General features: G+C 39.1%; 1 protein-coding gene across 1 annotated transcript in view; it reads left to right on the forward strand.

Moving 5' to 3' along the window:
- RELCH (RAB11 binding and LisH domain, coiled-coil and HEAT repeat containing) overlaps positions 1-14551 on the forward strand; it is a 121701-nt gene that overhangs the window by 66418 nt on the left and 40732 nt on the right. The window contains exons 13-18 of the mRNA XM_045296067.1: positions 30-101; positions 5106-5246; positions 6523-6687; positions 8928-9075; positions 12840-12996; positions 13609-13732. Coding sequence (XP_045152002.1) covers positions 30-101; positions 5106-5246; positions 6523-6687; positions 8928-9075; positions 12840-12996; positions 13609-13732 — 807 coding nt within the window. The remainder of the gene's footprint in view (positions 1-29; positions 102-5105; positions 5247-6522; positions 6688-8927; positions 9076-12839; positions 12997-13608; positions 13733-14551) is intronic.

Genomic DNA, 14551 nt, shown 5'->3' on the forward strand with positions numbered 1-14551 from the left:
CTTTTTTCCTTTTTAAAATTTTGCTCCAGATCAATCATAAGTACCCAGAAAGACGACTCCTGGTGGCTGAATCCTGTGGAGCATTAGCGCCTTACCTTCCTGTAAGAATTGACATTCTCCCTTTAAGATTTTATTTATTAGGATAATCGAGAAAACATTTTTTAAGTGTCTTGTGCATTTTAATTCAAATTCTATTAAACCAAGCTGTTCTAAAAAAGGAAAAAGATGAGCGAAAAGAAAAAGTCCCACATTGCCAAAGACAGGCCCTTGCTGCATACAGACGGGCACCTTGCCTGTGATTTCGCATCTGTATAAATATAGTCAAGGAGCCCTTGGTATTTTACACATTGGACTGTTGACTGAATGGTTGGCAGTTCAGAACCACCAGCTGTCTGCTGGAGAAAGATGAGGTTTTCTACTCCAGTGAAGTATTACTGTCTTGGATACACAGAGTTCCACCCTGTCCTATGGGGTTTCTTTGAGTCAGCATCAACTTGAAAGCATTAGGTTTGGTTTTTTGAATTTGGTAAATATAGCCACGTCACGTGTACAGCAGTTCTCAAGCATGATTTACAGACCCAAGGAAGTTACTGGAATCCTTTCAAAAGGGCCCATGAGGTAAATATCATTTGTACAATAACATAACAATAACATGGTTTTTGTCTTCCTTTTACCACATCGACTTTGTACTGTTGTCCCAAAGCTGCTGTTAGATTCATATGAAGCAAAAGAATGCCACCCACTTGGACTAACAGTGATTGTATCCTTCACTACCAGGCTCTGATAGAGAAAGAAAAGGCCATTCCACTTCAAAATGAGCTGGATATACTGGTTCTGCAGCTTGGTCCTTCAATGTTCCCCTCTTCCGTGTGGCACAATGCAAAGTACTCCTAGAAAGCCCGGTTGCCTCACGCTGAAAGTACAGTGGTTATCTCCAGGAAAAGCACTTTCGTGGGATTTAAATTGTTTAAATTATCAGCTGAACTAGCAAGTTGTTGTTTTTCCATGAGATACAGATTTCACTTGGAAGAACAACTGAAAACAAACTTGTGGTTACTGGGGCTTGGGTATCTGGCAGACATTTTCAAGAAAAATTAATGAAAGAGCTTGTCCAAGAAAAGCACGTCAGTATTTATTGCTCAGGAATAAATTGGAGCTTGTAAGTGAGAACCCTACTTCTAGAATCTCCTGCCATCACGAGCTTGATAGCTTCAAAGCCTGCAAAGAATTTTCTGGTGGCATCAGTGGTAACATTCATGAGTGTGAATTTTTTTTAACTATTCTATCATGAAATACACTATTATTGAAGTAAGATCTGCATAACTCTGGCTCAGTATTTGCCAGGTGACCACTGCATGATGTTCAAAGCATGCATGGGTGAAATAAGACGTTCAAAGTGCAAGATAGACTGATGGGATTTAATGTATCAGAGTGTGGAAAGCTCATTATTAATGAACTGTGTCATAGTTCAAATTCCACGTTGCAACTAAGCTTTACGAAACTACCCCTTGTCAAGTTTTGTTATAAAAACAAAGTAAAACATATAATCTGGCTGGAATATTCTTCCATTTACCAACTATAAGTTTCTTAAGGTTCTTACAGCCAGATTTAAATGCCTCAACCCACGCAAGATATCACAGTAAATTGGCAGATAAGAGTCTACCTGTTTGTCAGTTAGACATTACAAGGATTTGCCCCCAAAAAATGAAACAGTGTCATTCTCATTGATTTTTTGAGTTACTTTTCATTAAAATGTTGCATTAGCATTTAATAAGTTGTTATTGTTAAATGAATTGGTAAATAAAATACTTTGAAATTTTCTTATATAATAAATGTCAGTAAATGTTATCCACGCTAAAAAATCAGTTGAGGGTGCTCAATTTTTCAAAAATTACTGGCACCAAAAGTTGAGGATCACTAGAGCTGTTATTCCCTAAGAAGTAGCTGTCTTTTAATAGATCCAGGACTTAGGAGAGATGGAGGGATGTGGTAGCATTACAATTATTTTAATTTAAAGAACTTGTTTTAGAGCAGAGCTTCTATCCCCTGATCTTTTCTTATAATTAAGTTTTATTGGAACACAGCCATGCCCACTTGCCTGTGCTTTCTGTGACTCCAAAAGTCAAGACTGTCAAACCCCAGGCCATCAAGTGGATTCCAGCTCACAGCAACACTGTACAGGGTTTCTCCGACACTGTAACTCTTTACAGTAGCAGACAGCTTCATCTTTCTCTTGTCCAATGGCTAATGATTTTGATACACCAGCCTTGTGCTTAGTAGCCCTAAGCCTATCCCACCACACCATCAGGACTCCCAGAACAGTGCTTTATGAAGACTGCCGATCCCTGCCATTAAAAGTGACTGCTTAGGAGCTGATACCAAGGGCTCAAGTAAAAGAAAAATGTTTTGAAAATGATGCAACAAATGTGCTTGACATGGATGGATGGATGAATGGATGGATGGATGGATGGTGATAAAAGCTGTATGAACTCCCAATAAAACGATTTTAAAAACAATAACTTTTTAAAGGTTGTTCTTAGAAGAAAATGTACCCCCCAAAATTAGCATTAACTATTAACTTCTTACTTTTTAGTGAAGTCTAATAAGCCAATAGTTAAATGATTAAGACAGGAATTTTTTAATTAAAATATCAAGGGAAAAAGAACAATACATAGTCCCACCTCCTACTAATAATTACTATTTTTAAATATTGTTAAAATAAATGTCCACACACAGCAGAAACGAACAAAGTAAAAATCAAAGGCTTTTTTTCTTTCCACTCTGCCCCACTGATCTCTAGTCACTCTCTCCAGGAGTATCCACTGTTATTTTCTAACTACTCTTCCCAGAAAATGAAAGTTTAAAGTTGCCCCAATTTAATTAAACTGTATACACTATTCAGTAGCCCCGTACCAGTATCTGAAGATAAGTATTGTTGACAGGCTCTTGGGTGGGTATCTGTTCATGTAAAATTTGTTCTCACACTGTTCATATTTCTGTGTCTGGCATTTCATATTTGGTCGGGGTTTTTTTAACTACTAAATTGACCCCAAGCAAATGACCCCATCCTAAATGTTTTCTTGGTTTTTTTGTGTCTTCACCAGAAGCTAGACAACTAGGCATGTTGAAATTAACCTTAGAGAAGACTAGCACCTATTGTTATGACCAATTTGCACATGCTTATTAGTTTGAGCATCTTGTTATCACGTCCCAAGATAGTAGTGAGTATCACTGTCAATGGATAAACATCTCCCATTGCTCCTGGAATAGTAAACAGTGAGTAATAGGCCCAACATTTCCTCGAGCGATCTGCTCTGGACGTGTACCTAACTGTAACTGGTAGCAGTAAGCCTCAGGACTTGAACAAAGCTTTGGTGTGACCATGGTTTATGTGGAGCCCGGCCACTCACCTGTACTTGTTGGGGCCCCTTGTGGCTAGGCTACTAAGACTAGTTACCACAACTGACATCAGTCTAGACTAAGGTGACCAGACGTCCCGCTTTTAGTGGGACAGTCCCGATTTTTAACAATTTTTCCTGTGTCCTGCGGTGTTTTTTAAAAGTCCCGATTTTTGGAAAGAATGCATGACAAGTAGAGTATACAGTTTTCGGCTGCCATGTAGCTATTTCGCCAGGATATGAGTTTTATCAATGGTGTCCTGCTTTACCAATGTTAAAATCTGGTCACCTTAGTCTAGACTTGTGAATAAAACAGCAGGACCTTGAACCAGCTCATATTGGTCCAATTATGTCAACAAAACAAAATCTGACCAGACCCAAATTTGAATAAAGTGGAACAGTAACTAGACCTGGAAAAATTACGAGTGGAAGCCCTGGAATGGGAAGCCTGGAAGAGGCCTGGTGAGCCCTTTCAGGAGCCTCAGGAGAGTGGAGGTGAGGAGCAAGACACACTGAGCGTGGTTCTCTCGGCTGCCATCCTTAGACAGGATGCTGCTGTTTTCTGAGAGGGTGATTAAGTGTCTAGCAGCTTCCACTTCATAGACCTCTTCCATTTCATTTATCTGTCCAAATCACCCATATTTTACAGAGGTGTTTCCATTTCATTTCCATGCCATCAGCCCTGACTGAGCCAGGAAGAACCGGTTCCACACTGGGGCAAACACCCAGAGGAAGCTGCTTTCCCTCTGTCTTAGTGCCTAAGCTAGCACTGAAGGGAAAGATACTAGGGAAGTTTTAAAGGCCGTTTTTAGCATAAAAGGATAAGTAAGCAAGTGGCTCTCCCAAAAGGCATATTTGTCAGCCTAAGTGTTCCAAAACATGCCACAATTGCATCCATTTTTGGATGCAATGTCAGAACAGAAACCATAGCTATCAAAAATGCCTGCCAATTCTTATTGTATACACCAAATCATGCTGTACATTTATAAATACGATCACATTGCTAGCTCTACTTTCTCTAGCCTATACCTATTTAAGGGACTGCAACAAGCTGAGATTTAACGAATTTCATAGATTGGTCCAATAGTAACAGCAGTGCCAACTACTATAGGAGGGAAATACATTTGTACATTGATAATTCTTTATCCTAAGCTCAGCTGTTAATAATGCTGACACACTGTTCAGCATAACTCTGGAACAAAGTGTGGGACATTAAGGACCCAGCAGTAAGGTAGAGCTCTCTCTTCTCATCTGTTTGGATTTTTTTTTTCTTCTCTTTAAAAAAGGGGAGCATGGAGCAGTCCTCCAGGTAAACCCCCAAGTAAATGTTTCCCCACAACAGGATGGCCACAGTGATTGTTGTAATCCCTCCTGCTCTAGCTCAGCGCTCTGCTCCAAGATGAAGTGATGGCAGTACAAGAGCCATTGCTCTCGTATTGATAGGCTTGATTTGCCAAAGAATCCACTTGAAGAGTCCGAGGGCTTTGTACATATTTAGTAAAAATATAAAAATAAGCTAGGAGAGTAATATCAAGCTTAGAGTAGCTATTGTTGCATCAAGGAACGGGATGGAGGAAGGAGGGGTTAAGGAGAAAGTTAGTGTAAAGAATGTTAGTCTCGTCTGCATCGTAAATTCAGAAGTGTCATTTCTGAAATTTCCTGCTTGTGATGTAATTAATGGTAACGCATGTTCGTAATTATTTTCAGAAAGAAATTCGTAGCTCCTTGGTTCTTTCAATGTTGCAACAGATGTTAATGGAAGATAAGGCCGATTTGGTACGAGAAGCTGTGATCAAAAGCCTGGGTATCATTATGGGATACATTGACGATTCGGACAAGTATCAACAGGTCAGTTTTTCAGCGGTTAACCCTTTATAAAAACAGCTTGTCCCCAATCTCAGCTCCAGATACCTTCTATCTTTGGTATGCCAACTTTAGAATCAGTTGGAGAAGACTTCCAGGTTTCAGAGGAAAGAATGCATGGCTGATTTACAGACCCTGCCATAGCCCCACAGCAGACAGTTGGCAGCAAGCCCCTCATGTTTATGGGACTCACTGGCTGACACTTCACTTCCACCGAGCAAACCTAGGTTCTTTCCTCTACCAGGGCACCTCATGTGCAGCCATCAGCTGTCTGTCAGTAGAGGCATACGTGTTGTTGTAATGCTAAGCAGGCTCACTTGAGTTTACAGACTAACGGAAAACTCTGGCTACCTACTTTGAAAATCACGCCGTGAAAACCCCCTGGGTCCCTACTATCCAATAATATGCCTGTGTTTGATGCACCTTTCGGGTTTGCTAATCAATGAGTACATACCATTTTCTTTAAAGAAACCAGGCTGGGTAGGATCATGGGTGGCTTGCTTTCTTGCTCAGTAATATTTATTAAATTTACTGCAGTAGATATTTATTACTTAATATTGAAACCCAAAGCAAAACTCATAGCCATCAAGCCATTTCCAACTCATAGTAACAACCCTGGTAGGCGCAGTAAAACTGTCCCATAGGGTTTCCAAAGGTGTAAATCTTTACAAAAGTACACAGTCACATCTTCCGTGGGGCTGCTTAACCACTACACCACCAGGGCCCCTTTTTAGAGCACTCTCCAACCTCAACCCCAACAAATCCTACCACAAATCAATTCCAACACAATGGTCCTATAGAACTGCCCCATGGGGTTTCCGAGGCAGTAAATCTTTAAAGGAACAGACCGCGCCCTTTTGTTCCTGTGGAGCAGCCGGTTGAAGCACCACCCTTTAGCACCTGCACCACCAACACCCCTTTACTTACTACCCTGCTTCCCCCAAAATAAGACATCCCCCAGAAATAAGGCCCTCCGAAGCTACCGTAACTCTGTGGACTCTGGACCGTAGGGGTGGGTGCCGCCGCGCAGCTCACTTGGCCGCAGCGCAGCCAGAGCAGACAGGAAGTGCGAGGTCTCTTAAAAAATAAACGTGTACCGTATTTTTCTTCGTGGAAAAATAAGACATCCTTTCAAGACCTAGCGCATATTTGGGAACAAAAATTAATATAAGACGGTCTTATTTTGGGGGAAACGGTATTATGCTTTTAAAAAGTCTATTCTTTTAAAAATCCACCTTTTACCTGTGTTTGCTTTCGGCAGGGTTTTGAGTTGTTGCTTTCAGCCTTGGGTGATCCCTCAGAAAGAGTCGTCAGTGCAACACATCAAGTGTTTTTACCAGCGTATGCGGCCTGGACTACCGAGCTGGGCAACTTACAGTCGCATCTCATACCCACACTGCTGAATAAAATTGAGAAACTTCTCAGGGTAAGGCCTTCCTTTATTTATATCACTTAGAGCCATTTGAAAGGTCTGTTCTAAGTCGTGTTGGAAGAATGTTGGGAACTGGAAGACTGTAGGGACAAGAAAGTATGTCTTAATTGAACCTTCTAATAAATAACAGCTAAAGATTGGTTGATTTGGAGCCCACAGAGAGATTTAAGGAAGTTTGCTTTAGTGAAGCAGAGATAGTAATACAATGTGAGTTTCTTAGCTGAATTAGCACCTTTTAGAATTAACTGGTCCATTATTCAGAAACCCAGTTCTTCCTGGGCTCTTCTGAGGTCTTAAATATTTTATTTACATTATCAGCTCTAGTTCCCAGAACAGAGATTATGAAAGTATGACTTTCTAAAGCCTTCTTAGTTATAAGATGTCAGAATTGTTTTATTTCACTGTAATATTTTATTCCCTTGCTCTTTATTTCAACTCCAAGTCTTTTTTAAAAATTGTGTGGTAAAATATACATAACATAATTTTTCCCCACGGTTAGTTAATTAACTGTATTTAATTGTGCAATCCATAGCATTAAGCATTCCCTTGCTTTTTAGGATGAATTTTTCATTTTTTTCCAACTGAAAACATTGAAGAGTTGAAGAAATGATAGGAAATTCCTAATCTTATTTTTATACTAAAAGTTTTAGAAGCCAACAGAGAAATCAACATTTCTTTAATGCCTACTATGTGCCATTTAGGCTTTAGGTGGAAAATCTCATATTTCATTCTCATAGCCCTTTATATTATATTCTGGGAGGTTTTATTAGTAGAGATTAAGAGATGGTGATTAAGTGCCCTACAGCAAGGTCCTACAGCTGTTGCATGACAGAACTAGCATCTGATAGAGTTCTCTGACTTCCAGCGGTCTCTCTCTCTACTCCAGGATTTTAAAGGCGTTTACATAAAGCATCGAAGCCTTTTTACAGATGACATAGTAGCCAGACGTACTGTATATACTCATGAACAAGCTGAGTTTTTCAGCACGTTTTTAATGCAGTTTTTGTGGTAAAATTAGGTGCCTCGGCTGATATTTGGGTCAGCTTATACTCGAGTATATACGGTATTTACTTTGTGAAAAATTTAAGCTGTTCTATAAATTTCAAAGTGAATATTTTTTGAAAATGTAGACAACTACAGTAAAGTATCCATTTTTACTCAACATACTTTGAACATATCAAGAAAGACAAATAGTTAGAACAGAACATCTTGTTTGATGGACCGGCTTCTCAGTGAAAATGGGAGAACCACTCTGACAGAATAGCTGCAACCATGACCCTCTCCACATCAGGAGGAGGATGCAGAAGAGGGCAACAGGTTGTGCTGCCATACATCAGATGGCCATGAGGCGGACCAGCACAACAGAACATCCCTTTTTAACCAAGAAACTTGCTAAAGCATATTTATTTAAGTGTTTGCTTCTCTTGGATCTGAAAATGATACTGCTTTTTGAGTTCTCTGTCATGTAATTCCATATTACTGCCACAAATAGCTGCAGTGTTCAGCATAGAAAATAGTGCTTATATTAAGAAAATTTAAAACTTCGTAATAAATAACTCATCTATGAAATTATGACAGCCTTTTTTTTTATAATGTAGTAATGACATTGATCGTGGATTTGAATAGCGATGAATATATTATTCTCTAGTGAGTTTCCCTTTCCTGCTGCGTTTCTGTGTATCGTACTGGTGCCTTTGCTTTTTGCTTTCTATCTTTCTTTTGCTTCCTCTCTTACATTTTTTCTACATGCTGAATTATTTTAAAATTCTTTCAAGCCGGTAAGTGCAAATATAGCCAAATCTTGAAGGGAGATAGGAAGTTAGGGGAGGAGAAGGTGCCTGGACTGTGCTGCTGTAACTGTTGGGTTTTCGTTTGTAATACCTGTGCCTCGTGTTAGCATCTGAACTTGACTTAGAACATTTCATAAATAAGATCCTTGCAAAATCAAAGAAGAAAAAACTTGTAAAAGATGGTTCCTGTAAGTGGAAATGACTGAAGTTCATTAAAAATTTTTCCATATAGAAGATTACGTCATGACAATGCCGCCTCAGTACTTCTTCCTATTTTCACATACTTAGAGAAACTAAGGAAAGATTCGTGAACACTTCCCTGAGCAGTTAAGCTGTGGGTCCTGGAATGTTTTGTCATTTGCTACACAAAAGGAGAAGCTCGTAAGTACAATTGGCAGTATTATTACAAGAGACTCAAGTGAGCGTCCCCCGCTTCTGTTTCAGGAAGGCGAGCATGGGTTGGACGAACATAAGCTCCACATGTTCCTTTCTGCTTTGCAGTCCTTGATCCCGTCACTCTTCGCGCTCGTGCTCCAGAACGCACCTTTCGCAAGCAAAGCCAGGCTTCATGGTGAAGTGCCACAGATAGAAGGTACTGCATGGAAGATGTGGGAGGGCGGGGCAGACTATGAATGCTGAAATTACCAAAGGCTGTTTTATTGAAACTGTAAAAATCAGTTTGTGTCAGCATTATTACTATGGTGTAGTGTTATAGGTGTGGAATATTGAGTCATAAGTGTATACTATCTAAAGTAAACTATTTATTTTATGATACCTGTACTTTGCTTCAATTTTTAATCTATAGCAGTGTTTACCAAACTGGGTGATACTGCTCCCTGGAGGGCACTGGGATGACACAGGGGGACTGCCAAAGTAGATAGCTACACTTTATCCTGGATTATGGGCTAACAATAGTACAAAAGGTTTTTTGTTGAGCAACTTTATTTCCCTGAAAAGATGGTGTAGGCCAAGTAAGTTTGGGAGCCTCTGATCTTATCTGTAGGCACGATGGTGCCATTGAAGTTGTTTTTTTGTCAAGGGCTGGAATAAATATTTCCTTTCATAAATAGCTCTGACTAAATGAAAATATTCACTTAAATGTTACTGGTGTTAGTATATCAGTCTTATCACTTCCACTTTCTCTGTATTTTCTCCTCCTCCACTCTTTCATGAAATGCAATTACTTTTTCCTACTACATGTTTGGTAGACAGGACGGTAAATATATGTGAATGATTTTTTACCAAATATTCCCCACGTACCAAAGTATGTTTTATTTATAGAAATTTATTTATAGAAATCCATGAAGTTGATAGGTAGCAGAGACTAGTTCTTTCTTACCTCTCTGCCTTACAAATAAGCAACCCTCGATAGGCAGCACACCATACCTGACCCTCAAGAGAAATGGCTATAGACAAGTTGTCATTGTGCTTGAGGCTGTGTTTGTTAGATTTGTTACATTATCCAGGCCCCTTCCTGGATTCCAATAGACAGTGCATTGTAACCTGGAGAGCCTCCCATAAGTCCATTGTCCATTGCCATCTATTTGATTCCCATGCATGTAGGGCAAAACTGCCTCATCTTTCATACACGCACTATCACCGCTGCCACCATGGCTCCTTATTGAGAGCATCAGCAACCCTTCTTGGGTTACCTGCAACCTGCAACCTTTGAGATTAAAGCATTGTGTCCAAGGATGCATGAAGCCACAAGATAGATTTGGCATGTACTACTGGAATGCCAGTTCTGTTTGAAGAACTGAGAGTAGCTGGGTTGGATGAGTTTAATATTTTAAAATAATATTGAAGGGAATGGAAGTTCAAACATTTAGGATATTTCACAAATAACGCACAACTCCTCACGACTTTAGTTTCAATTCCTTTAATCATGAAGGCCCTTCATGTGCCTAGAGATTGTCCTTTTTCTACTCTGCTATCATTAGTTTGTTTACTTATCAAATCATTATGGAATGTCATCTGCTGCCAAGCACTGTACACCCACTCCTCCACTCCTCCTTCATCTACATGGTTAGTGTGTTAGTCTAGGCCCTATAGAGAAACAAATTCACAGCAACTCATGTATAAGAGAGAGTTTTATAGAAAGGTTAAGTGCGCATCAAGAAAACAGCCCAGCCCAGTGCTGCCCAAGCCCACGAGTCCAACATTAACCCGTTAACCCATATGTCCAACACCAATCCACAAAGTCCTCCTCCATCTCACAAAACAGACACAATGATGCCGACTGCAGGAGGAAAGGCAAGTCAGTGAATGTGTAAATATCTCAGCACTGGCAGGGGTGTCTCCACACGGGTGCTCCAGCACCCAGGGCTGCATCGGGGTAGGTCCATGTGGTTTCTCCTCAGGGATGTCTTGCAGGAAGTGAGTGTTGCCAGCTAAAGCAGGGAACTGGCTAAGGCAGCTGCACCCTGGTCTGACCATCACAAAGCAAGAGACCCGAGAACTAGAAAGGCGAGGCTCACCGAGCCATTTATCCCTCCGCCTTTCAATTAACCCCACATGTGTTTATTGGCCACATTGGCACTATAAACTAACTACCTCAGTTAAGTTCCAAAGACCAGATTGTTATGTAGATTTTTGGCATTATGTGAAAGTGAACCACATCAAATGACAAAATGGGAGATGTCATCATCATATAGCTGGATTTTCCCAGAAATTTGTATCTGTTTAATTCTTTAGCTCATAGTGCAAGAGAAAACAAACTAAACCCAGTGCCATCAAGTCAATTCCAACTCATAGTGACTCTCTGTAGACGAGATGAGAGGTTCTGAGCCAGTGTATCTTTATGGGAGCTGACAGCCACATCTTTCTCCCACAGAGAAGCTGGTGGGCTTGAACCATTAACTTTGTGGTTTGCAGCCCTATGCTTAGCCCATAGGACCATCAGGGCTCCTTCATATAGCAAGGGATAACCTTTATTTTTTCCCCTATATTGTTAAAATTGTGCAAAGTGGGAAGACAGTAATAATATGCTAGTTTTGTCTCTTGCTGAGCATTTTTGAAATTAGGTGCTTGTTCAAATTCTTTCATGCTTAATTACTATCATTAAGCCATTAATCCCTTCAAGAAAAATGCTGCATGCTTATATATGCCTCTGAGGGTTGTTGCTTTTATGTAGAAATTGTTGGTCTATTGGTACTTTCTTTGACTTGTATTAGTTGAGCTGTTAGTTCCTTCTTTTGCCTAATGATCAGTTAGTGTGCTTTATTGTTTACTAGCCATCCTGAAAGTGTCTCCATCTTATGAAAAACTTGTACCATAGCCCATATTCCACATTTTGCAGCACCCCCACTCCCCCTCCCCAGTCATTTCCTGGTAGCATAGGGGCTTACGCATTGGGTTGCTAACCACAAGGTCAGCAGTTTGAAACTCTTAGCTGCCCCACAGGAGAAAGATCAGTCTTTCTACTCCTGTAAAGAATTCGTTTCCAAAACCTACAGGGGCAGGTTTACCCTGGCCTATAAGGTCTCTTTGAATTGGCATCAACCCTATGGCAGTGAGTTCAGTTTGGAATGATTCCAGCAACCCACAGGGGGCAGTATCACCCACTGTGGGAAACATTGCTGTAGAATCTAATTACTATCTATTAAAGATCATAGATCTATCTATAGGATCAAAAATTTAAAAGAAAATGTATGCTATAAAATGCAGTGATAGTCATGTTTTATTTGCATAGTTTTGGAAGTAAATTACAAAACAAATTTTTCCCTGACCTTTAAAAATGGGGCCCTAGGTGTAACACTTACAGTGTACCTTTCATTATATTATACATCACTGGTTTTAACCTATTTTAACTTATCAAACAAAGGACTCTTTATAATATATTTGATATTGGAGATTAAACACAAAATGAAGACATTTTGGCTCCAGCTTTTATTGTATTTTCTATCATTCTCAAATATGAAAGATAGTTTTGTCTCTGTTAATCTACTAATATCGTATTCCTTGAATAAAAAATTTTATCCTTTTTACTTTTTCATTCAATGAGTAGTCTGACAGAATTTCAAATATTTTTATTTTTATCAAATTCATAGTTTAAGAGTTTTTTCTTTGGGCTAATTTTTTAAATTGAATGTTATTCTTCATTATCAACTGTATCATTACAATGTGTGTTTTATTTGTAAAATTTGTTTGCAAATGGCCAGAGTTCAATATATTATCTGTATTCTAAAATATATCTGATTAATATGTATCAGGGTTTGTTTTTATTTTAATTTTTTTTAATTTATAATAAGAGACTAATCAGAAATTAGGGGAAAAGGCCTGTTCTCCATTTGACAGAATAGCTATGTTCTCAAGCTGGTGTTTCCAAGTCATTTATTTCACTTCTGTTGTTTGTAGTGACTAGGTTCCCTCGGCCTTTATCGCCTCTTCAAGATGTATCTACGATTATTGGAAGTCGTGAGCAATTAGCAGTGTTACTACAGCTTTATGATTACCAGTTGGAACATGAGGGTACAACCGGCTGGGAGAGTTTACTCTGGGTGGTTAATCAGTTGTAAGTTACCCTCTTCCGTACTCATTTGGTACATCTAATTCAGTTGAACAATAGCTGGAGCACTGAAGGATAAAATAATAACCAAAATTAACAAAATAGGACATGGCATTGTCTACAGTAAACTTCTCTTTAAGGAAAGGGGAGAAGAGGCCTACCAATGGATATGTCATTATTTATTTAGGGAGATGGTACTGCCATGTTATCTCAACAGAACTTCTCTCTTGGCAACCTGCATTGCTGTGGCGGGAGGGGTGCAAAGAAAATATTTGAACAAGTACACGCCCAGGTTTCGTGAGTTTTTTTAGGCTAAAATGGATGCCATGTTCTTTTTCTTAACTGGAAACGAATGTATAGATCTGAGCCTCGTTAACCTCAGACTCAGAACTGTAGCAGGAAACTTCCAGATACTATAGAGCAAACAGTTAAGCCTTGTTTTAAGAAATGTATAAACTGTAGTCTTAAATCATGTTAAAGAATTTAAAACAACTCCTTTGCTTCTAAATGTTGCTGGCTATACAGAAGGAAACAGAAGAGCTTGCTGAATTATATTGTTTCAGAAATTAGGAAGGAAACTATAATTTTATAAGTCCCCTCTGCCTGTTTTTCTTTCAGGTTGCCACAACTTATAGAAATAGTTGGCAAAATTAATGTTACTTCAAATGCCTGTGTCCATGAATTCTCTCGGTTTTTCTGGCGCCTTTGTAGGACCTTTGGCAAAATCTTTACAAACACTAAGGTAAATATTTGTGTCCCATGCTTTCCAATTTGCAGGAGATGGAAAAATGTAATGTGTTAAGTAATGCTGTAACAGTAAATAAAAGCACGAGACCTCCCTTTACTCTAATTAATTACCTTTTAATATTATAAAATACTATGGTAGTGGAATAAAAGTACAATTGGTTTTATTCATTTCTTTACTGATTATTATAAGATAATACAGCCTATACCTAGTTTGTACCAGACATGGAAAGAAAGAACTGTGCACTGTGGATCTCTCAAAAGATTTTCAGCTTAGGTGGTATCCACGTGAAAACCCATACAAGGTCCCTCAGATACATGACTGGTCCTTCACCCTCTACCAGAGGCTCAGGAAGCCGTTGTTGCCTTGGGACACTTTGGTCAGAACTCCAGGTGATCATTGGAACCCTTCCCCACAGGGAGCACTGCCTCTTAGAAATACATGAACTCTCAGGATAAATACAACATACTGTTTCCATCATTATCAGAAGTCTCACAGATCACAGTTGCATATACAGCTTATTTTGTAGTTTGGGATATTGTTAAGCCACTTGTTTTGTAGCATATTGGTAATCTAGAGACTTTAATAAAACTGTAGAAAAGTGATAGTTGCTATAATCAAACACGGATCAAGAAATTAGTACGTAGTGTTTCCCTTTATTACTAAATATGTAATTGTTGAAACATTTATAGCAATATAGTATACTACAGTTAGGAAAATTCCATAAGCCTTGAATTATGGACCTGTTATCTGCTAACTAATTGTTGGTGATCTTCAAAAAATAATCTGGGTATAATTTGCTCATTATGAAGTGGA

This window comes from Echinops telfairi, unplaced genomic scaffold (assembly GCF_000313985.2).
Source record: "Echinops telfairi isolate 266 unplaced genomic scaffold, ASM31398v2 ScPeMD7_7400;HRSCAF=8409, whole genome shotgun sequence".
NCBI lineage: Eukaryota > Metazoa > Chordata > Mammalia > Afrosoricida > Tenrecidae > Echinops > Echinops telfairi.